General features: G+C 54.5%; 2 protein-coding genes and 1 long non-coding RNA gene across 3 annotated transcripts; 1 reads left to right on the top strand and 2 right to left on the bottom strand.

Moving 5' to 3' along the window:
- Nucleotides 1–17: 17 nt before the first annotated feature.
- Nucleotides 18–1,986, top strand: LOC145524312 (uncharacterized). Its single transcript, XR_014067397.1, has 2 exons — nt 18–673; nt 1,196–1,986. It is a non-coding gene; the product is annotated as an uncharacterized LOC145524312 (long non-coding RNA).
- Nucleotides 680–4,622, bottom strand: HOXA10 (homeobox A10). The gene is made up of 2 exons (XM_081536326.1): nt 3,431–4,622; nt 680–2,226 (listed from the first exon to the last, which is right to left on the bottom strand). Exons 1-2 carry the CDS (start codon nt 4,392–4,394, stop codon nt 1,952–1,954), a joined length of 1,239 nt encoding a protein of 412 aa, XP_081392452.1. The 5' UTR covers nt 4,395–4,622; the 3' UTR covers nt 680–1,951.
- A 7,117-nt stretch (nt 4,623–11,739) lies between these two features.
- Nucleotides 11,740–15,415, bottom strand: HOXA11 (homeobox A11). Its single transcript, XM_081536328.1, has 2 exons — nt 14,638–15,415; nt 11,740–13,229 (listed from the first exon to the last, which is right to left on the bottom strand). The coding sequence occupies exons 1-2, from the start codon at nt 15,350–15,352 to the stop codon at nt 12,997–12,999; spliced, it is 948 nt and encodes a 315-aa protein (XP_081392454.1). The 5' UTR covers nt 15,353–15,415; the 3' UTR covers nt 11,740–12,996.
- Nucleotides 15,416–19,744: the final 4,329 nt, after the last annotated feature.

The raw sequence follows: 19,744 nt of genomic DNA, 5'->3' as shown, positions 1-19,744 counted from the left end.
TGCGCCAGGGACGACTCGGAGCCCGGCTCCCTGTCTGGCCTCGGCCTCCCGCGCTCGCTCCCCGCCACTCGCTCTCCCCCTCTCTCCCTCCCCGCCAGCCAGCCAGCCGGGGCGCGCGCTCCCGCGCCCCCTCCCCCCTGCTGTTGCCCCCCCCCCCGCCTCCCGCGAGCAGGAAACGCGTGGCCCCGCCGAGGGCGACCAGGTGGGGGAGGCCGTGCTGGGGGCGGGAGGACCCATGCAGCCCCGCCGCGGTCTACCTAACCGCTGCCGCGGACGCTAGTGACCCCTCTGTGGGCCCATCCTGCTCCCCGGAATCCTAGGCTAGGGGTCATCGAGGACCAAGAGACCCACGAAATAGCCAGCCTCTGCGAACCTCCCAGGGGGCTCCCGAAACAAATCCTGTTTGGCTTCCTCTGTCTATGCAGCTCCCCTCTCAACTGAAACCACTGGTCCAAGACAGCCACAATCCAGATATACTAGCAAGTCATAAAACTGAACAAAAGCCGACAAACCTTACGGCACCAGGGCTATAGGGCCCAGACAAATTACGACCGTCTAGGTAATATTTAAATAGATGCCTAAAGTAATTGCAGGGGGCGCGGGCTAGTCCTCCTGTTGTAAAAGCGGTGGACGGGATAAAGTGGAAGGTGAAGATAAGAAGTCAAAAAAAGAGGTAAAATTTAAAAGCTTCATTCCACAGCTTTTATTCTTCTATAAGAACATAAACATCATCTTTTTTTTCCACGCACAGCAGCATTACAATATTAATTTATTCTGATTTAAGATTAGAAGTAAATAGAGCTAGAACTAACATTTATAATAATGATAGAATGCATTTGCATAAAACAAGATTGGCAATTTTTCATAATAATAGACATTTATACAGATTTGTATTTTATAGTTTTTTCTTTTTCTGCACCTACAGGTTTGACCCTTTTATGCATGTAACTTCACAGTATAAAGGAAACCCAGCAATGTCTCCCTTCTCTAGTCTATTCTGCTTGCTCCAGCCCTCCTCGGCTTCTGTGAATTTTGGAAAGAAAAGGGGGAAAAGGGAGGGGGGAAAACCTCTGCAGGTTAGGGAGAATTGTGGTGTGCTTGTCGTATGTTACCAGTGGTAACAATTATTTAATGACAAAAAAATGCACTAAATCTGCATGTATAAACAAAACTACGTTCTATTATTTATCTACAGCCAGAAGGACGTGGAAATTCAAAGTAACTGAAATAATTTAGTCCCACAATGCAAGACCTTACACAAACTGGAAGAGACGTTTGCTTCTCCTGGTCATTTCTTCTTCTTTTAAAGCTGAGCTATCTTACAGAGAAAGGAAAAATGAATCTTTCTGACTTTCTCAATTTTACCAATCAGCCAAAGTCAAACCGTTTTGCCATCCTGCATGTCCATTTCTGCAAGCCCTTCTCTTTGCCAAGGAAAAAAGAGAAAAGAAACCCAAGGGCCTGTGCCCCCTGATTAAACACAGCCCTGCACTCCAGGCAGGCAAGCCCGGTGGTGGCTCCTTGCACCATTGACCTCAGGCCAGACACCTCAGCTGCCTACAATGGGACCTCCGCCTTCCGGCTAGGTCGCCGGCTCTGCAGGAAACCAGCTGCACCCAGAAGACAGAGGCCATTTCAAGCAGTGGAACCCCGAGACAGCAAACCATCCCAGTCACCACTTGACACTTAGGACAGCATCTCTCTATAGAATTTTAGCGCGATATGGCTTTTTCCCCCAGAAAACAACAAATAAACCAGCACCAAGCAAACAGACAAAGAAAAAGTCAGAACAAACCAGCCCTGCACAGATGTAACGGCCAGCGAGATGGCGAGTGTGGGAGGGAGGGATGGGGGGCTCCGGCACAGGTGCGAGTTCCTGGGCAAAGCCGAAGACAAGAGGGAGGAGAAAGGTTCTCTGGACGCAAAAAGAACCACATTGCCTGGAGCTTCATCAGGAAAAATTAAAGTTGGCTGTGAGCTCCCGGATCCGGTTTTCTCGGTTCATTTTCTTCAGTTTCATCCTGCGGTTCTGAAACCAGATTTTAACTTGTCTGTCCGTGAGGTGGACGCTGCGGCTGATCTCTAGGCGCCGCTCTCGAGTAAGGTACATGTTGAACAGAAACTCCTTCTCCAGCTCCAGCGTCTGGTGCTTGGTGTAGGGGCAGCGCTTCTTCCGGCCGCTCTTTGCAGTGAGCCAGTTGGCTGCGTTTTCGCCTTTGGAATTGCCTGGCATTTGAGAAAATAAAGAGGGGAAGGTTAAATCGAGGCCATGCGGGCTGCACGCAGAGGGGAATTCGGGTCGTCTCTACAGGATGAGGGATGCCCTAAGTCACCCAGAGAGAGTTATGCGCCCCCCCAGCCCCTTTTAGTTTGCCCAGGGAGAGCAGTTCCTCCAAAAGTCATGTGTAAAATCGAGTGGGCCTCCCATCTACACCTACTCTCTTACGTTTTCCTCCACTTTTCCCACCAAACACCTGTTTTAGCACAAAGCTGCCATGCGCTTGCAGAAGGAACGGACTGGGAGGGCAGGCTGTATATCTTGAACTTAACGCCTTTTTTTTTGCCTCTCGCCCCAAGGCAGACAAGCATTTCCTGCAACCCCCAGGCCGGGGGGACAGGGGTGCTCACTTGGAAGAGGGGGGACGGGCAACGCAGCTGTGTCTCACTCCAGCCCCGTGGTTACCCAGGGCCTGTTGAGGAGAGGGAGAAGGGCATAGCTGGGAGCTAGGGAAGGCACAAAAAAACTGATTGGGGTCAAGGGCCCTCCCTCACGTCTCTCCAGGAGCCAGGGACGTGCAGTCTGGGCGGTTTCGAGTTCCAGGGGAAGCGAAATGACCCCTCTCTGACTCTCAGATCAGGGCCCAGGCGTCCCGGATGGATCGGCCTTTTCTTCTCCCCGCAACGAGGATTCCCGCCCCTCAAGCAAGTTTGAAAAAAGCAAGGGGGATCGTAAACTCGAACTTCGCCGGTTAATGGGCTTATTTATTGGTGCTGGCGGCTGCTTATTTTGGATGCCTTACAAACATCCGCGCTATCTGCGGGCGAGCCACTTTCCCTCCCTCCCCCTCCCCCCCGCGTGGGCCGCGCCTCGCAGGCTGGGCCCAGTCTCGGCTTTGGGTGCTCCGGGGCACGGAGAAAGGCATGCACAAGAGGGGAGTTGCTCGCCGGTGTCCTCGGCTCCAGTCGGAGTGAGGGGAGGCGAGAGCAGAGAACGTCTCGGTGTGGGGCGCTAAGCCCGGACATGAATTTTTTACTGCGTCCCCACGCCCAAATATTAAAAAAGCAAGTTCACAAGGTCAGCCTGCCTGCAGCTCGGGCCAAGGCCGGCCGGCTGCTGTGAGGACTCCTGGTTCTCTGCTCCTTCCCTTCTCTGGGTCTGCCTGTCTGCCAGCCCGCCTGACTGCGGAGCCCTTCAGCGCGCCCTGCTTACCCAGGGAGTCCTTCTCGGGCGAGGCTTTGCTGCTCTCGGAAGGGGCCGGGGAGAGCTCCTCCGCGGCCGAGGACGACGCGTGCGCCTCCTCATCGCCCTGCGAGCCCCCGCCGCCGCCGCCACCGCAAGCCAGCGTGGGGGGCGGCGGTGAATCGAGGGCTCGCTCCTTCCGGGCTGCATCCACCGAACTGGAGGCGAGCGCGGGTGGCGGGTCGAAGCCGCGCCCCGGGGGCTGAGCGGGGAACGGGCCGGCGCCGAGCTGCGGCGCGCCGCCACCGCCGCCGCCGTAGCCCTTGGCGGTGCCATAGGCCTGAGAGAGGCGGAAGTAGCCGGGCACTGGCACCCCGCTGGAGGTACCCAGGGTGCAGCCGTCGGGCGGCGGGCCCCGCGGGAAGGGGGCCAGCTCGGCAGCGGCGGACGAGCCTTTGGGGCATTTGTCAGCCGAGTCGTAGAGGCAGTAGGAGCTCTCCTCTTTGATGTTCTGCGCGAAAGAGCACGAGGTGGCCTGCGGCGGGGGCTGGGGTGGTTGCGGTGGGGGCGGCGGCTGGGGCTGCTGCGGCGGCGGCGGCCCTTCGGGCTGCTCCATACGGCACGACCGGGGCGCTTCCAGCCACAGGTCTATAGGCGCCGGCGCGTAGCCGTGCGCCCCGGGACCCAGGCCCCCGCTGCCACCACCGCCGCCCGGCGACGCCGCCTCATTGCGCTTGCCTCCCAGAGCCGGGAAGATCCCGCAGCTCTGCAGCCCATAGGGCAGGTCGGTGGCGGACGGCAGGTAGACCCCGCCGTGGGCGTAGTAGCCGCCGCCGCCGCCGCCCCCAGCGCCGCTGCCACCACCGCCAGCCTCGCCTCTGCCGGAGCTGATGAGCGAGTCGACCAAAAAAGAGTTCGCGGCGGGGCTCTCCGAGCATGACATTGTTGTGGGATAATTTGGCGAAGGGAGCAGATAGCCCTTTCTGGCTGACATTTCTTGTGCAAAACATGCTGAATACGATTAGCAATCCCCCCGCACCGCGGCGGGCGCCCGCAGCCAATCCTGAGCCAGAGTTTCCGCGCGACCACTCCCAGTTTGGTTTCGTAGGCGCGGGGCCGCTCTCCGAGGGCGCCCTCCAAGCCCGCGATTGATATAAATATGTAATCTGTATTGATGGGCCGCAAGACGCACACCCGATACCTCAACCCAAAGGCCAGAAGTGACCGGGGCTGCCCCAACGTGGCTGGTGGGGGGCCTGGCCCCTGAGCTCGCTCCGCCCATGCCCGGACGCGCGCCCTCCTTTGGGGTCTGTTTGAAGGGCCCCTGGGCCCGGTGCAGTTAACAAGTGGGATGTTTATGGTGCGCACCCCAGCCCTCTCTGGGGGCTCCGTTTTAATTTTTCGAATGAGCCACCAGACTTGGGTGCACTCTTAAAACACTAAGGGGGGCCGTCAGTGCCTCAAGTTCTTCCCATTCAGCCTCACACCCGGAGCTTTATCCCCAAGGTGGGGGACCTAGTCCTAAGATCACCAGGATCTTCAGAGTTTCCGAAATCCAGAGGAGACTGGCAGCTGGCTATCGCCACTTCTTTCTAGCATTGCTCACCGAACTTTCCTCAAAATGCAATGCCCTGGCCTCTCAGCCCCAAACCCGCTCCACTCCTCCACCAGTGGGTTGATCCAGTTAGGATCTTTGCCTATGGTGTGCTCACCTGACTTGCTTCTCTGCAGCTCCTGTTGGTGAACCTTGGTGGGCTGGCATCAGTGGGGGGGGGGGTCCAGGCGACTGACAGCTTTGGCTGAAAGACTTCCCCACCCTTACTCCAAGGCCAGAGCCAGGTCCAGGCACCCCACAGCCACATCACCCTGGCAGCCTCCAAGCTCATACGCCTTTGGGGGGAAGTGAAAGAAGTGTTGATCTTGAGGGTCTTTGGCTTCCCCAGAGGGGAAGACCTGGAGGGGGAAACTTGGGTGGGGGACAGCCAAGAACACCTCTGTCACCCAATTCTCAAATTCTCCGTTTAGCCTTGGCATTCACACGCGGAGGCTACAAGAACCAGTGTCACCACACTCCTGCCTCTGTCCCCTCCCCTCTCCCCCTCCCCTCCAAACCCACGGATGGGGCAGCCCTCACTCCCGTGGTGTGAGCATTTTAACGAGGCCCGCGGTGAGGAAATCCGTTCCCTGTGAGGCCTGGCTGGGCTCGTGGCCCAGTTATAGGCGCGTTCGGAGGCCAGGCCCTTTGCTCAACAGACACCCAGGCCTCCTCCTTCCCTGGTCGTAGGGACCGCGCTCTTAGTGAACTGGAAACGGCTGGCCCAGGGCGCTAGCCCCCAAGTGTGGGCCTCATACGTGTCTCAGGAAACGCGACCTTTTCCGGCCGGATCCAGGGAGCCCAGGAGGTCGCTGCCTTGTCCCGGGCCTGCGGGCTAGAGCTAGAGCTCTCCAGGATGCCCCAGGCCTGCCCGCTCCGCCAGCTCCGGCCCCTGCAGCGGGCTTGACTCCAGCGGCTGCACGCCTGCATCCCGGGAAGCAGACCTCTCAGGCCTCGGCGGGCGGCGGCAGGGAAAGACCCTTGCATCCCGGGTGATTTGCCAAGCACTTGGCCTTGTTCTTCCCAATATGAACCCAGTCGGAGGAGGAAGCCGAGCCCGAGAGAGGACCCAGAGAGAGCGTAAGGGAGAGTAGGCGGCAGAGCCCCGGCGCTGGCTTCTGAGATGGAAGCACGCAGTTGCGGTCTCTGCCGGCAGCAGCTGCTCGGCTCGGCGCGCAGCACCCGGAGGCCGCGCCACCGCTTGTGCTGCGCTCCAGCCACTTTTACCTCTGCGCCCCGCGGTGACTAACTCCGCGGACTGGGCCTCTGGGGTGAAGAAGAGAGGAACAGAAAGAGAAAGAAAGGAAAAGAGGAGATGACAGAGGGAGAGGAAAGAGAGAGAGGTAGAAAAGGAGAGAGCCAACTCTCTTCAATCCGACAGGATCTTGAGGCGGCAGTAGCATCGCTGCCGAATCAAGTGAGGGGCCTGTGCCGAGATCAGGAAATGTCCTTCACTCTCCATACTGCTAAAACGCCTCAAACGCACAAGGCCAAGGCAAATTTTCATCAGGCTAGGCCCCCGAGGTCAACGAACTTGAGGACCAGAAGTTTCATAGTAAGGGAGCCTAGGACCTTTACCCAGATGGGCTTGGTCCTTACCTAGCTTGTCAGGAGAGTGAAACTGACTGGGACTGCTGTGTTCAGCAGTGCTACTGGGAAATGCCAAAAGCCAAGGACTGCCTGAGAAGGGGGCTTTGCCCCTTAGTACTGTTCATGCCTATCAGGAAATTTCTGCACAGGGGGAAGTAGGTTCTGAGTATAGGAGAGGGTCCCTTGAGAAGAATGAGCCCCAGCAGGCGAGTGGGCCAGGACTGGGTGCTTTTTCAGTCAAAATGATGTGGAAAGCAACTTCCCAGACCACAGGTTTGGAAGGGCCAGTATACTTGAGATAGTGGAGGATAAATAAAATAAAGTGAAAGACAATGATCTAAACTTGTCTTTCTTAATATTTTTTTAAAGTTGGACCCCCTTTGGTAAATCTAAAGCCATGTTCTGACTCTTACCCTATGAAAAATGCGTATCTGTGCATTCCCACAATTTGACCCAGTCATTTTCAGGGAATTCACAGACCCCCTCAAAGCCTTTTCCTTGGCCTCTCCAGAATGTTCCAAGACTCTGGGAATTCAGTAGCCCTGCCAGTTTGACTGGTAAGACAACCTGGGTTCCCGGCTGTAGGCAGCTCAGGCCCCGTCTAGTCAGAGCTCCGTAGGGTGGCCAAATGGCCTTCTAGGCTGAATGGGATCCAAGAGCATGCACGCTCCAACCAACGTTACAAATATCAGTTTGGTGCCGTGTCTATTATGAGAAGCCCACTGCAGCTGAGGAATAGAGGAGGTGGAAAGCCGGCTGTGGGCTCACAGATCATGGCATTGGCACTTGGGTCTCATGGGCCTTTGGGGAGAGTTGGATGTTTCTCCCTAGCGTCCTTCCCCCCTTCTAATAAGCCAAATGGGATGTTGAGTTTGTGCTGTTTCTTGCTTGAAAAAAAAAAAAACAGAATATGTAAGCCCGTGTGGGATCTTCTCTCTGGCCCAGGTCTGCCACTCTACCTCCACTGCTGAGCCGAGAGCGAGAGTCAGTGGAGAGCCCACGGGTGCACCTGGGACACAGATTGGCTTGCTCCACTGGTTTGGACAAGAAGATATCCACACAGAAGAAGCTCAAGTCAAATGCCTGCTGCCTTCTCAGTTAGTCTCCGAGCTACCAGCATCCCTGACTGCCCCCAAGGCTCCACACTCCCCAGACTGTAACACCGAGGTGTTAGCTTCCTCAATAAAATATTCCATTTATTGATCATCTCAGCTTTCCCAGGGCTCCCCACCCCCAAGAAATTAAGAAAAGCAATTTAATGGTCGGCTTCTGGACACACTCGCCCATTTGCCTTCTTTTTCTCTCTTTCCTCCTCTTTCCCAGCTGCCGAATTTCTCTCTTGGTGGTCAGAATGTCTTTGACCTAAAACTCTCTGGTGTCTGCCTGCTTCAACCAGGCCTGTGCAGTTGCCAGGGCCCACATTTTATTTAGGAGTAAATATTGCTCATTTCTACCTGGTTCATTACACCCCATTCAGCTGTGGAGCTGAAGTAAATGCCAGGCTAGTGAAATAAGCCCTCTGGCGAAAATTACCCTGCAGTTTACCAGATAGTGGATTCCCTCTCCCGAGTAGGCCCTTGCAAACCACGAGAAATAATAAACTGTTATTGCAAAAAAAAACTCTTACAAAGAATACCAGGTACTGAGATTGAGATAGCCAGTAAACAATTTGTATCTGGAGATTGCTCTCAGTGCTTTCTGGGCGCAGTATTATCTGATCGGCTGTGGAGTTGAGATGCAGCCTCAGAGAGGGAAAATAAATGCTACTTTGACATTTCGGCTTTAACAAAAATTCTGGACTTTTTCAATTCATGTATTCACCGCATAGTTTAAATTTTGGAAGGAGCAAAGACTTACTTCTCCCATTCATCTTTAAGAATGTGAACATTTTCAGGGATACAGTATTCGATGTGTCTTCTTAGAATCAGTCTAGCCCTAAACAACCTGCTTGAAAGTTTTTTCTAAATCCAACCACTGAGCTGGCCCTTCTCTCCTGATGGGGGAAGTGTTGGAGAGTTTTCGTACACCCCTCACATAGACCCCTCAATTGCAGTATCCTCAGTTTTGTCCATCATAAACTGCCTCTGGCCTTGAAACGATATTAGGAAAGGCTTAGGCTGCAAAGACCACTGTGTGGGCGCCCACTCCTTGCTTTATTCTGGCAGAGTTTGAGAGACCATACTCAACAAAGACTGGTGACTGTGATCGGCAAAATTATACACTCATACACGGCAGCATCTACTTTCTCTGAGATTGCCCCCACCCCACTCACCCATGCATGGTATATTTGTAAAAAGAAAACAACCATTTCAAGAAACTAATGAAAACATACTGGAATAAAAAAAATTAAATATAGGAAAAGAGGGAATTTGAGTCTGGCTTCCAAAATGTAAATGGTATGATTATTTTAATCTTGTTTTATGACAACTCTGATGGAGAGACTGTTTGATCAGAGTTTATCCCCAGTGCCAGCCTTGGGAAAATGTATACGTATTTACCAATACAATTTTTGCACGTTTGCAAAATATGCAAAAGATCTCATTTTTACATCTAAGAAATTGCTGCAAACCTCCAGTCAGGTTTATAGTGGTACAGTCCCAATAAGCAACACAGATTTCTCTGGCAGCCTCAAAAATATAATGCGACTTCTCCGAACTGGCCTTTTTCGGAACAAAGGTTACCTCCAGTCTGTTGGGCAAACCTAGAGAACGCACTTAGTAGGAAACCAGCTACTTCCCTAACTTCTGCCCCAGGGAATAAGCCCGTCCCAGTGACCACAGTCACTGACCACTTCATTGTTTCGAGGAGAAACTCTGTTTTCCCCAGTCCCGCCATCTCCTCTTTTCCCTCTTTTTTTTTTTTTTTTTTTTAACCACCATAAGCCGCTATGCCAGCACAGCCAGGAGGATGCTCCCCATCCCTGGTTCATCCCTTCTGAATATTCCTACAAAATCTAAAGATCGCCTCAGGTGAAATGCTGGTGCAGAGAGTTAAAACCGTCAACTTCTCCACTGGGGCCTCCCCCTGCTTTCCAACCTTAGGGAGCGATGGGAGAAGGGGGGTGGGGTGGGTTGAGCGCCTATAGCGTCACCCCCGAGCTCACACACCCAGCCACTTTCCCCAGCCCTGCTCAGACACCCGGCCCCGCTCCCGCCCCAGCCAGAGTGAAATTGCTAAACTTGTGGCCTCTTACCTTGACACATTTCCGAAATCACTGCCAAGGGACAGCTGGCTTCTCCGCGCCGCGACGCCTGCGAGGCCTAGAGAAGGCGCGTTGCTTTAAATTACAACACCAACCACTTCTTGAAGGTGAGCCCCCCTTTTTTTTTGATACGGAGGAGAGCGGGACAAGTGAAATAAGGTAACGTGCTGCTCTTAGTATCAGAAGCGAACAAAGGCCAAGAATCGCGCTGGGGTTCCCCGCTCCCCGGCGGCTTTGACATTGATCGGAAGTGCGCCATCTCGTGGCGGCCGAGCGCCTAGACCCCGGCCCGAACTCCTGCCCGAAGCCGGGAGAGGAGAGCAGACTCAAGGCAGAGACAAGAAGGAGAGAATGTGCCCAGCCCGCTGCTAAAGAGATCTCATTTTTACATCTAAGAAATTGCTGCAAAACCCCAGCCGGGTTTATAGCGGCGCATTCCATATATGCAAATTGGCCGGCCCCGGACGGGTTTACGACCACATTGTCACAGCCATCGGAGGATGGGCTTTTATAGGGCTCAGAAATCAAACCCGCGCCCGCTCGCCGCCGCCCGCCCGCGAACAGTCCTCCTGGCTAGACTCTCCCTAGCAACTTGTGAGACTTTGGTTAATCTTTAACCGTCCCAAAGGAAGTCTTTCCTTAAATCCTGGGCTTCCCTGCCCGCTCCCTCCCTGCCCCGCAGGAGAGTCCTTGTTCACCTCTGTGTGTCTGTCTATCAACCTAGACATTCATCTCGGGGTCTGTCCCATTCCCCTTTGAGCTTGATTTCCCCAGTCGCGCCAGTTAGACAAACACACAAACAAATAAACAAAGCGGGGGTCTGGGGTCTGCGGCCTCTCTCCAAATTCCATCCCCTCTGCTGCTCTCTCTGAACCTGCCTGGGTGGCTAGGGAGAGAGAATGGGGTGGGGTGGGATGGGGTGGGGTGGGGTGGGGTGGGGTGGGGTGGGGGTGGGGGGCAGTGGGGATGGGTGGAGGGTGGGGGTGGGGTGGACAAACAAAAGGCACTGGCCTTTCACCCTGCTCCTCAAGGTTATGGGTGATGTCCAAATTTAAGGCAGAAGTTCAAAGGCAGGAAACAAAGAAAACCAGTATCTTTCTTTCCCCAAAGGGAAAAGGCAACCTCAGCTGGGAGCTGGGGAGAAAGCACCCTTAGGTATTCCTGTGAGTCTGCTCTTTGTATCCAGACCAGTCTCCCCCTTGCTGAAGGGCTCTCCCCAGGGCACCCTAGAGTGCTTCCACTGCAGGCCTTCTATTCTGGAGATGAGTGAGCCCAGCCTGGGATCAGACCCATTGGCCACCTCAAGTCCCAAAGCTTTCTCCCAGGGCTGGGTCAGTCTGAGGGGATGAAGCCCCATATTCCAGGCCCTGGGATACCCCATTCCTGAGACTCCACTTCCCCAAAGGACCTGGCCATTCACCTTGACTTCCTAAGCCTGGCTTCTAATGGAGTTAAACCCTGAATAAGCCACCTCCCCACCTCCTCAGGGGCCTAGTAACTTGCCTCTTTCCTAAGGTGGGTAGTGGTGCGGGGGGGGGGGGGGGGGCTGACATTTGGCAGTAAAAGGCGAGTAGGGAGAGGAATGTCACACCAGGACCCAATACTCAAGTTTCCACAGTCTTTATTTTCCTTGTGCCCTGTCGCCTATATACATGCTGCGACTTATGTGGTGGGCTAGAACGGAGGACAGGCCATTACTCCTTTTACACGCAGAGCCACCAGACGCTTCTTCACATGGGGAGGCAGAGGAGATTTAATGGGAGGGTGTCTACTCTTCTCAGCTGAGGTCCCCAGACCCTGACTGGCTGAACTACCTCACAGTATCTCCCTAATGCTTTTCAAATATTGCAAAAAATTAAAAAGACCATTCCCAACACCCTTCCCATCCCTTCCAACACCCCAAAGGTAATCAACTAATGGCAAAAAAAAAAAAAGAAAAGTATTCAAACAAAATAGGTTATGGTTCCTTTATTTACAAGTCTTTTGAACACCATCCCTGTATGAAGCGTACATTCAAATATTTTTAGCAGTGAGTGAGTTTAACCATGGAACACTGTAAACAGATAGAGCCTTTAAATATTCTCTTCATCATCTTTTTCCCCCCTCTACATTGCATCTTTTAAAATTCACTTTGGTTCTTGCAGGGAAATATATATATATAATATAATATTTATCTTTTAAAATAATTCCAAATCACTCTTGAGCTCTTGGAAGGTCACCGAAAGCTTCCAAGCTCAGTTCTGGGGTGGCGAAGGGCAGAGTGCGGCGTGGAAACTGGGTGTTTGGAGGACTCAAGCCCCTCATAGCTGGGGACTGCTGGCCAGGCCTGCTGCTTCACTGAGCAAATCCAAGCTTGAATTAAGTGTGGCATAGACTTTGCCAAATTGCTGCACTCCACAGGCATTTCCTGCAGGGATCCGGGGGGCCAGCGGCCTGGGTGCAGCCTCTAGGCTTTTTGATGTCTTCCACCTCAGGGAATGGTCTGCTCTGCCACCAGGCTTTAGGCCCAAAGTGGCAGGTCAGACGAAGACCCTCGTCGGTAGGAAAAACAAGGTGGGTTGCAGAAGGCAGTCGACTGCTAGAAGCTCAGGCCTAGGACAGTGCCGTGAGTGGCTAGGAAGAGTGGAGAGCCACTGATGCCACCTGGGATGGTAGATTATTTTTCCCCTCAAGAATCAACAGCTCTCTTCCACCTCGCATCGACCTCTTAATCCAGTCATCTTTCACATTAGCTTTGGAAAGCAGCCCCAATCCAGACATCTAGGAATCCTCCCCTTTCCTTCTGCTCCCAAATTTCCCCAAACTGAATTGGGTTTGGCGATCTTGACACAGGGGTCCTAGAGGTGACCAGGCTCCATGTGGAGGGTCCTGGGTTGGGATCATTTTCCCCCGGGGGGGGCGGGAAGGGGGCCCAGTCCCTGATGGAGACCACACCCAGCCCATAGCTCTAGCAGTCTCCAAAGGTGAACCACCAGAGGCCCCAAACCATTCATTCTCGTTGATGCACAGCTCTCTGAATCCAAGTATCATTAGAAATCTTAACCACCACCGGGCGGCCTCCTTCCAGGCTGTCTCCGTGTATTGCCTTCCCTCTCTTGCACATCTCCTTTCTTCAAAAGTCACCGCACGCCTTGACCTTGTCAAGGGCAAAATCTGCATATTATCTCCTGTGTATGAAGCCCCCCACCCAGGTCCAGCTGGCTGGAGCCTTTAGAGAAGCGGATTGGCCGAATAGTACTGTAAACGGTCTCTGTTAATTTTTTTTTCCTTCATTCTTCTGTTCTGAAACCAGATTTTGACCTGACGGTCGGTGAGGTTGAGCATGCGGGATAGTTGCAGGCGTTTCTCTTTGTTGATATACACACTGAAGAAGAACTCACGCTCCAGCTCCCGGATCTGGTACTTGGTGTAGGGGCAGCGCTTCTTTCGGGTTCGTTGGCCACCTGTGAAGGCCGAAAGAGGCAGGGAGTGAGCCAGGTGTGACGGTTGCAATCCATTCCAGAGCCCCAAGTGAAGGGAAAGGGCTGGCCTCAGGGAATGGAAGCCCTGCCCCAAGCCCAAGCAAGGTCCCCCCACTAGGTCCCTGCCTTCAGACTGTTACAGCCAGCTGGGGGAGAGGCTGCGGGAGGAGGCTCAGCTCCGGATAAAAGCCAGCTCCCTAGATAGGCCCCCAGGGAAGCTGCTTACTCTGCTCCGGAGCAGAAAGGAGGGTTCCTCACTGCAACAGGCGAGTTAGTGCCGCGGAAACCGCTTTCAAAGCAGCGAGTGGGGGTTGCCGGCTGCCTCCAGCCCGGCCAGACTAAACAAACAGCCGCCCGCGACCATTTCACCTTCCAGCACCTGGGCGGCCGAGACCCGAGGCAGTAAAGGCGGCCCCAGCCCCAGACTTTACCGGCTTCAGCGGGACTCGGCCCTCGTTAACATCTGGGGGCAGCTGCCGGGTCTTTGTCAGCCTAAGAACTGGCCACCAGCTCCTGCCTCCCCGGCCAGCCCCCTGGCTTCCGCGGGGTGAGGTGGTGGCAGCTGAAGCCCCCTACCCCGGGCCTTCCCTAAGGACCAAGGCCACCCAGCCATCCTGGTGCTCTGGCAGGGCTGGGGTGCTGTCCCCGATAGGCTGGAGGACAGAGGGGTTTCCCAGAGCTGCGGGCAGGCTCGACTTGCACCTCTTTCAATAAAACGCCACCAGAAGTAAAGAAAAAACCCGCTTTTGACAGATTGAATAACAATTGTAACATGCAGTCGGACAGAAGGCAGCACACGTAATTGCCACTGCGCCCGAGGAAAATGGCTTCCTTTGGACAAAAAGGCCAACTTTGGGTTAATTTGTTTCTTTTAATATATTGCTCGAGCTAAGCGGGCTATTTTATCTGTTAAACACGCTCCTAGCGCCATCGTTAAATAGCGATGCCTTTGAATCCCGGCCGGGACTGGAGTCCCGGCGCAACACATGGCTTTTATAAAAATCTCCGGATTACCTCGCTATCAAAGGCTCCCGAACCCTTGCAGGGAGAATTTACAGGCGCCCACCTCCGGCTCCCCAGCCCCGAGCTGGCCCCGAGCGGGGTCGAGCTGCTGGGCTTGGGAGCCGAGAAGGGAAAAAAAGGGGAAAAGGGAGTTTTTTTGGTTTTTTTTTTGCAGGCATGCCTTGGCCGGTGGGTATTTCACGGCCAATTTCAGCACTCGCCACGTGATCCCGCCTTTTATAACAAAGTTTTGTTGGGGGGAAACCTAAAGGCCCTTCATAAACCTTATATGCTTATAAAACAGCATATAAAAATTTAACAGCGGTGCTGCGCTAGATTTCCAACTCCCCTTTCATAAAGCGTAGGGCGCGCTGCCTTTTATACGTACTGGAGCCGCCGGCCTTGTCCTCAGTGTGGCCGGAAGACGACTCGGGGCTGCTGCTGCTCTCGGGGCGCCGCCGCCGCTCCTTTTCCTCCGCCGCCGCCGCCGCCTCCCGGCAGCCGCCGGCGCCGCCGTCCGAACTTGAAGTTGCCGGCGTGCCCGTGGCCGCTGCCGCCGCCGCCGCCGCCGCGGAAGTCGCCGCGGCCGCCGGGGGCCCCTTCTCGGCGCTCTTGTCCCCGGGGTAGTCGGAGGAGGCGAGGTTTTCCGGGGTGCCGTAGGCCGTCTCGAAAAACTGGTCGAAAGCCTGCGGCAGGACGCCGTTTCTGCCCACGGTGCTATAGAAATTGGACGAGACGGCGGGGGTGGGGTGGTGGTAGACGTTGGCCGAGCTCTTGGCCAGCACGTCGCCAGGCACGCCGGCCGCGCTGGGCGCCTGCAGGCAGTCTCTGTGCACGAGCTCCTCCGCGGAGTAGCAGTGGGCCAGATTGCCGCGGGGGTGCCATTTAGTGGCGGGCTCAATGGCGTATTCTCTGAAGGTCACTTCGCGCACGGGTTGGACCTGGGGCAGGTTGGAAGAGTAGGAGTATGTCATTGGGCGCGAAGACGGGGTCTGGGGTAGAAAAGAAGGGAGGCTGGAGAAATCTGGACCCGAGACGTAGTAAGTACAACTTGGCAAGTACATGTTAGAGGAGCAGGGACCACGCTCATCAAAATCCATCATTGGGCTACCTTGGGCTCTCCGCAGTAGCCGAGCTTAACATGATTCTCCACTGCAGCTGCCTCTTTGAAGCGGATCCGTGAAGTAGAAATTTGGAGACGTAAGCTGACGTGGAAATCTATCCCCATCCTTAGCAGGGAGGTGCTGGTCATGTGACCTGATGTTGAAATTGACAAGCTGCGAGCGAGTCCGGGTTTTTTTTTTTTTTTCCCCTTTCCTTTTTTCCCCCCCTCCCTCCCCGGCTTCCTTTCTTTGTAGCCACCTCAGGGGAAGCAACAGATCGTCACTCGGTGTTCTCACCGAAAGCACGTAATCGCCGGTGTAACTCATGTTGGCTGGGGGGCCTCCCGGCGCGCGGCGAGGCTGGGTGCTACCCCGTGCCAATTGCTTGTGCTCAGCTGCACGGTGCTGGCCCTTGAGTGCGCCGAGGGCGGTGAGAGAGCTCAACTGCCACCCACTTCTCCCCGGGTGAGGGATGCCACCGGCTGGGGGTGGCCGGGTGGGAGCTCGTCGCTGCGTGGCCCGTGCGTGGTCTTGGAATCTATCCGCCTGGAGGCTCGCGTTCGCACCTCCTTCTGCGCTGTCCCCCTCCCACAGGCTTGCCCTGGGAACCACCTCTGCCTCCGATCCTGGCTGGACCCCCTTCGGGGCCAGGGTTCGCAGCCGTGGATGTGACTGCCTCGTGGCTTGCCCGATTTGCACGGTGACTTGATTACACGCTCGCATTCATGGTCACTTCCGAAGCGCTTTAGTGCCTTCCGTCCCTAAACCGCCAACAACCAGGGCGGCTTCCCCCGCGGTTTGTCAGGGATCCGCAGGTCCCGGAAGGGCCTTCGTCTCACCCGGGATCCACCTCCCTTTCATTCTCCCTGCCGGCCTCCTCACCCCTACGCCCTGCCCATGGAGAAACCCGCTCCTTCTCGCTGTCTGCCGGGGTTCGGAGGGACTCAACAGAGCCAGAGGTGCGGGGGCTGCGCCGCTGAGCACTGATCCGCCCGCCGGGTCTTCCGGAGCTGAGGAAACCATGCGATTGATGCGAGCCTGGGGCGGCTTCACAGGCGCTGACATCCGAGGAGACTACTCCTGGATATGCTGCACCTTCCCGGAGCCCACATCTGAGCTCCAGAGCTGCAGGGAGAGTGGGGGGCAATGAGCAGGGGTAGAGGGCCCGGGAGCCGTGGCTGAGAAAGAGGTAACGCGCCTCCTTTCCTCTGCAAAGCTTGAGGGCCAGGGATGTGCAGGGCAGAAACTCAAAAGGACCGAGGCCTTTCCTGCTACTCATCCCACGGAAGGGACACAATGCCAAAGAAAAGAGATATCCAGCACCTTGGATGAAAAGAACGCTTTGAAAAGGCTAGGTCTGAACTAAAGATACAGAGGTCATGGCGGCTAGGATGAGTATAGGTTTCTTGGGAAGAGGAGAGACAGAAACTTGAGATGGTGAAAACTGCTTGCCATCCTTCAGGACTGAATGAACAATATTTGGGAGAAGCAGAAGAGGAGGGCATAGAGCAGCCAGGCAGGGCCAGGAGCTGGGAGGGGCCCAGCTCTGAGGCCTCCCCACACCTATCTTCTTGGAAGGAACTGGATGCCGCTGAAGGAAAGTTGAAAACTGAAAAAGGATAACCTTTTCCCTTTCCCCATCCAGGAAATAGCTGAAGGTACTTATATATCTTGGGGAGATTTAGAGTATAAATTCTAAGATCTTTGGTTTTTAAGTGTCAACATCGATTTATTTATTTATTGCTGAGCTGACTGTAACTGACTCAATAACAAATCTAATCATGTATTGCACTGGAAAAGAAATTTCTCATTATGTATTTTCTCCAAATGATGGCCCACCATTGCATTTGAATACCTGCTGTAAATATCAATAATATCGGTAATTACTCTGTAGTGGAGTAAACTAATTTATTAGCATTCATGTTTATGTGGCTCCTAACCCCCTCCTTTACAGCGGGTGCATATCACAAATCAAACTACTGGGACACATTGGTTTAATGAACTCTTTATTCAGGATTTGCTGCAAGAACTTCCATGCCCCTTGAATCCCTGAGAGCTGAACTTAAAATTATTTGTGCATCTTCAGCTTGACATATTTGTCCACAGTGGCTTGTGTAGAGGGCAGTATCGGTGTGAGTGAGAAGGTCTGGTGGGAAGGAAGGTCGTTTGGGAAGGGTAGCTTGAAACCTCCTAAAGCTGGGAATCACAGTTGCAGGATTGCCCTACAGCAAAAAAACTTCTATTTCCAGCGGCAACCAACAAGGCAAAATATTTATTTCTCTACAGCATCTCTTTCTTGAAGACTGCATATAAAAGGGAGAAGGAGAGGTTTTCAAACAGCAGTATTGAAGTCATTCCCAGGCTGATTTTGGCTCTCTCCAACTTTCTCCCAGCAGCCCACCCAGTCCCCGCCACCCCGACCCTCGAACAAAAGGAATGCTTGAGGGGTTTCAGTGACTTTGCCATAACAAAGGCGCCACCACTGCGGGGCTTGCCCCGCCCCTGGGTGAAGGCAAACAAATTCTTGCACTTGTATTAGGGCTTTTAAGACTATAATTGAGCCCGGGGGCGTCTAGGAGAACCGAAAACAGTTCTAGACAGACCTGGGGTTTTATAGCAGTGTTGGCAGTCAACTTCAGCTTGTGCCTGAGCAGACCGGCTGCGGTGGCCCGCCAGCGGGGGACGCCAGGCTATCAACCCTGGCTGCACACAGCCCCTCTCCCAATTGGATCAGTTTTCCTCTTGATGCCAGGGGGAGGGTGGGTCACCGCAGAAAGGTTGGTATAGGGACCCTCTCTTCCACAGAACCACTGCCTCCCACTTTCTTGAGAGCCGAGCTGAGAGGGTGCTGGTCAGTCTGGATCCCATGGGTGTCTGCAGGAGACAAAGGCGAATTCCCGAGGAGAGGCAGGGGGTAGGGAAGGTGCTCTGAGAGCCGCTGGCAGAACCGAAACGGGGTGCAGGTAGGGTCTTGCAGCCTGGAAGGGGGCAAGTGGGGGCGCTGCCGTGAAGATAGTTGAGAATAAAAGCTTTTTATGCCACAAGAAGGGAAACTGCCTGAAGCTGTGAATGCTTTTTAGTTCTGCAGCAGGGACAGGAGGGGGTGCTCGGATCCCCAATGCTGTCCACAGTTCCCAGCTTTGCCTGCTTCTCCCCCTCTGGCCTGGAATATACTCGTGCTGTGAATGTTTTTTGGGGGAGAGGTGTTCGGAGGTGGGCGCAGATCTGAGGATCAGACCAAATCTTGGGAAGGCAGAGCTTTGGGTCCTTGGTTTTAACTTTGCTCTGAGCCTAATTGACTCTTCCACTTTGCAGGAGGCACAACAGCCGAGTTGAGCCCACCCGGCTCAAGAAAACACCCGATGGGGTATAAGTCTGCCCTGGAAGGCCAAGTGTGAGTTGTATTTCTTTTTTTTTTCTTTTGAGGAGTCCAAGATGGGCATGGCTGTGACATTGGCCCTGGAGACTGATTTCCCACGAGCTGTTCTTTCTCAGAAACTCCACAGTGCAGGATCATCTCCAGAAAACCGTCTTCAGCGTGTATTTCCTTTTATCGTCAACCCGGAGCCCCACGGCAGCTAATGCAAGAGGCCAAAAATGTTTTGGAGGAAGAAAAACAAAGGCAGGAAGTGGCGGCGGCCTGACGGTGCGTGTGTGTCTGCGGAGAAGGGAGGGAGCCATTTCAATCTCTTCTTGTTTTTCCAAACTTCAAGGTCTAGGCAGCCCTAGCAGGGCCAGCTCATCGCTCCCGGTGCAGCGTTTGGAGATGGCCACCCGGACAGGAGAAAGCTGGCGCCCGAGCCAGCCTCGTCAGGCGGAAACGGCTAACGAGGCGATTTGCTCAGCAGAGCAGACCAAGTCTTTCCAAACTTCATTTCATTTGGCCCTAAATGTCAGGGGTTGGGGGATTCTGCAACGCCTCCCAGACCTTCCTCGGCAGGCGGGCTAAGTGCGCCTTGCCGGGGATTCCTGAGCTCTGCACTCCACTCCATGCCTCTTCCCAGGCAAGATATGGGAATAAAGTGTGTCCAGGTGCATCTATCCAGCACTGCCGCCTCCCCTTCTTCTTGCAGCTGAGGGGTCTGGGAAGCAGCTGGAGGGTGCCTGTTGGCAGTGCCCAGGCTGGGTAACCTTGGCATGGTCAGTGCACACCAGGGCAAAGTGAGACTTTTCACCGGAGTTATCCTGTGTGTGCATGTGTGTTGGGGGGCGGGGGTAAGCAAAGAGTTGTTTCCAGCATAGTCATTCAAGGGACATGAGCAGAAAGGACCGTCACTTGATAGGCAGCCTAACAACTGTTCACTCCAAGGGAGGATAGAAACGGGGGGCAGGGAGTGCCTCCAGACTCTGGGCTTCTCATCCCTAACTGATCATGCTCCTAGGTTGCCGCCT

Source organism: Giraffa tippelskirchi, chromosome 10 (assembly GCF_054371585.1).
Source record: "Giraffa tippelskirchi isolate mGirTip1 chromosome 10, T2T-mGirTip1v1.2.pri, whole genome shotgun sequence".
Taxonomy (NCBI): domain Eukaryota; kingdom Metazoa; phylum Chordata; class Mammalia; order Artiodactyla; family Giraffidae; genus Giraffa; species Giraffa tippelskirchi.
This window is presented reverse-complemented; position numbering and strand designations above follow the sequence as displayed.

Coding starts and splice junctions, on each gene's coding strand:
- HOXA11 (XM_081536328.1), bottom strand. CDS start 15,352: ATGATGGATTTTGATGAGCGTGGTCCCTGCTCCTCTAACATGTACTTG. Junction 13,230..14,637: donor GGACAAGGCCGGCGGCTCCA/GTACGTATAAAA, acceptor CGGCCTTCACAG/GTGGCCAACGAACCCGAAAG.
- HOXA10 (XM_081536326.1), bottom strand. CDS start 4,394: ATGTCAGCCAGAAAGGGCTATCTGCTCCCTTCGCCAAATTATCCCACA. Junction 2,227..3,430: donor GCCCGAGAAGGACTCCCTGG/GTAAGCAGGGCG, acceptor CTCAAATGCCAG/GCAATTCCAAAGGCGAAAAC.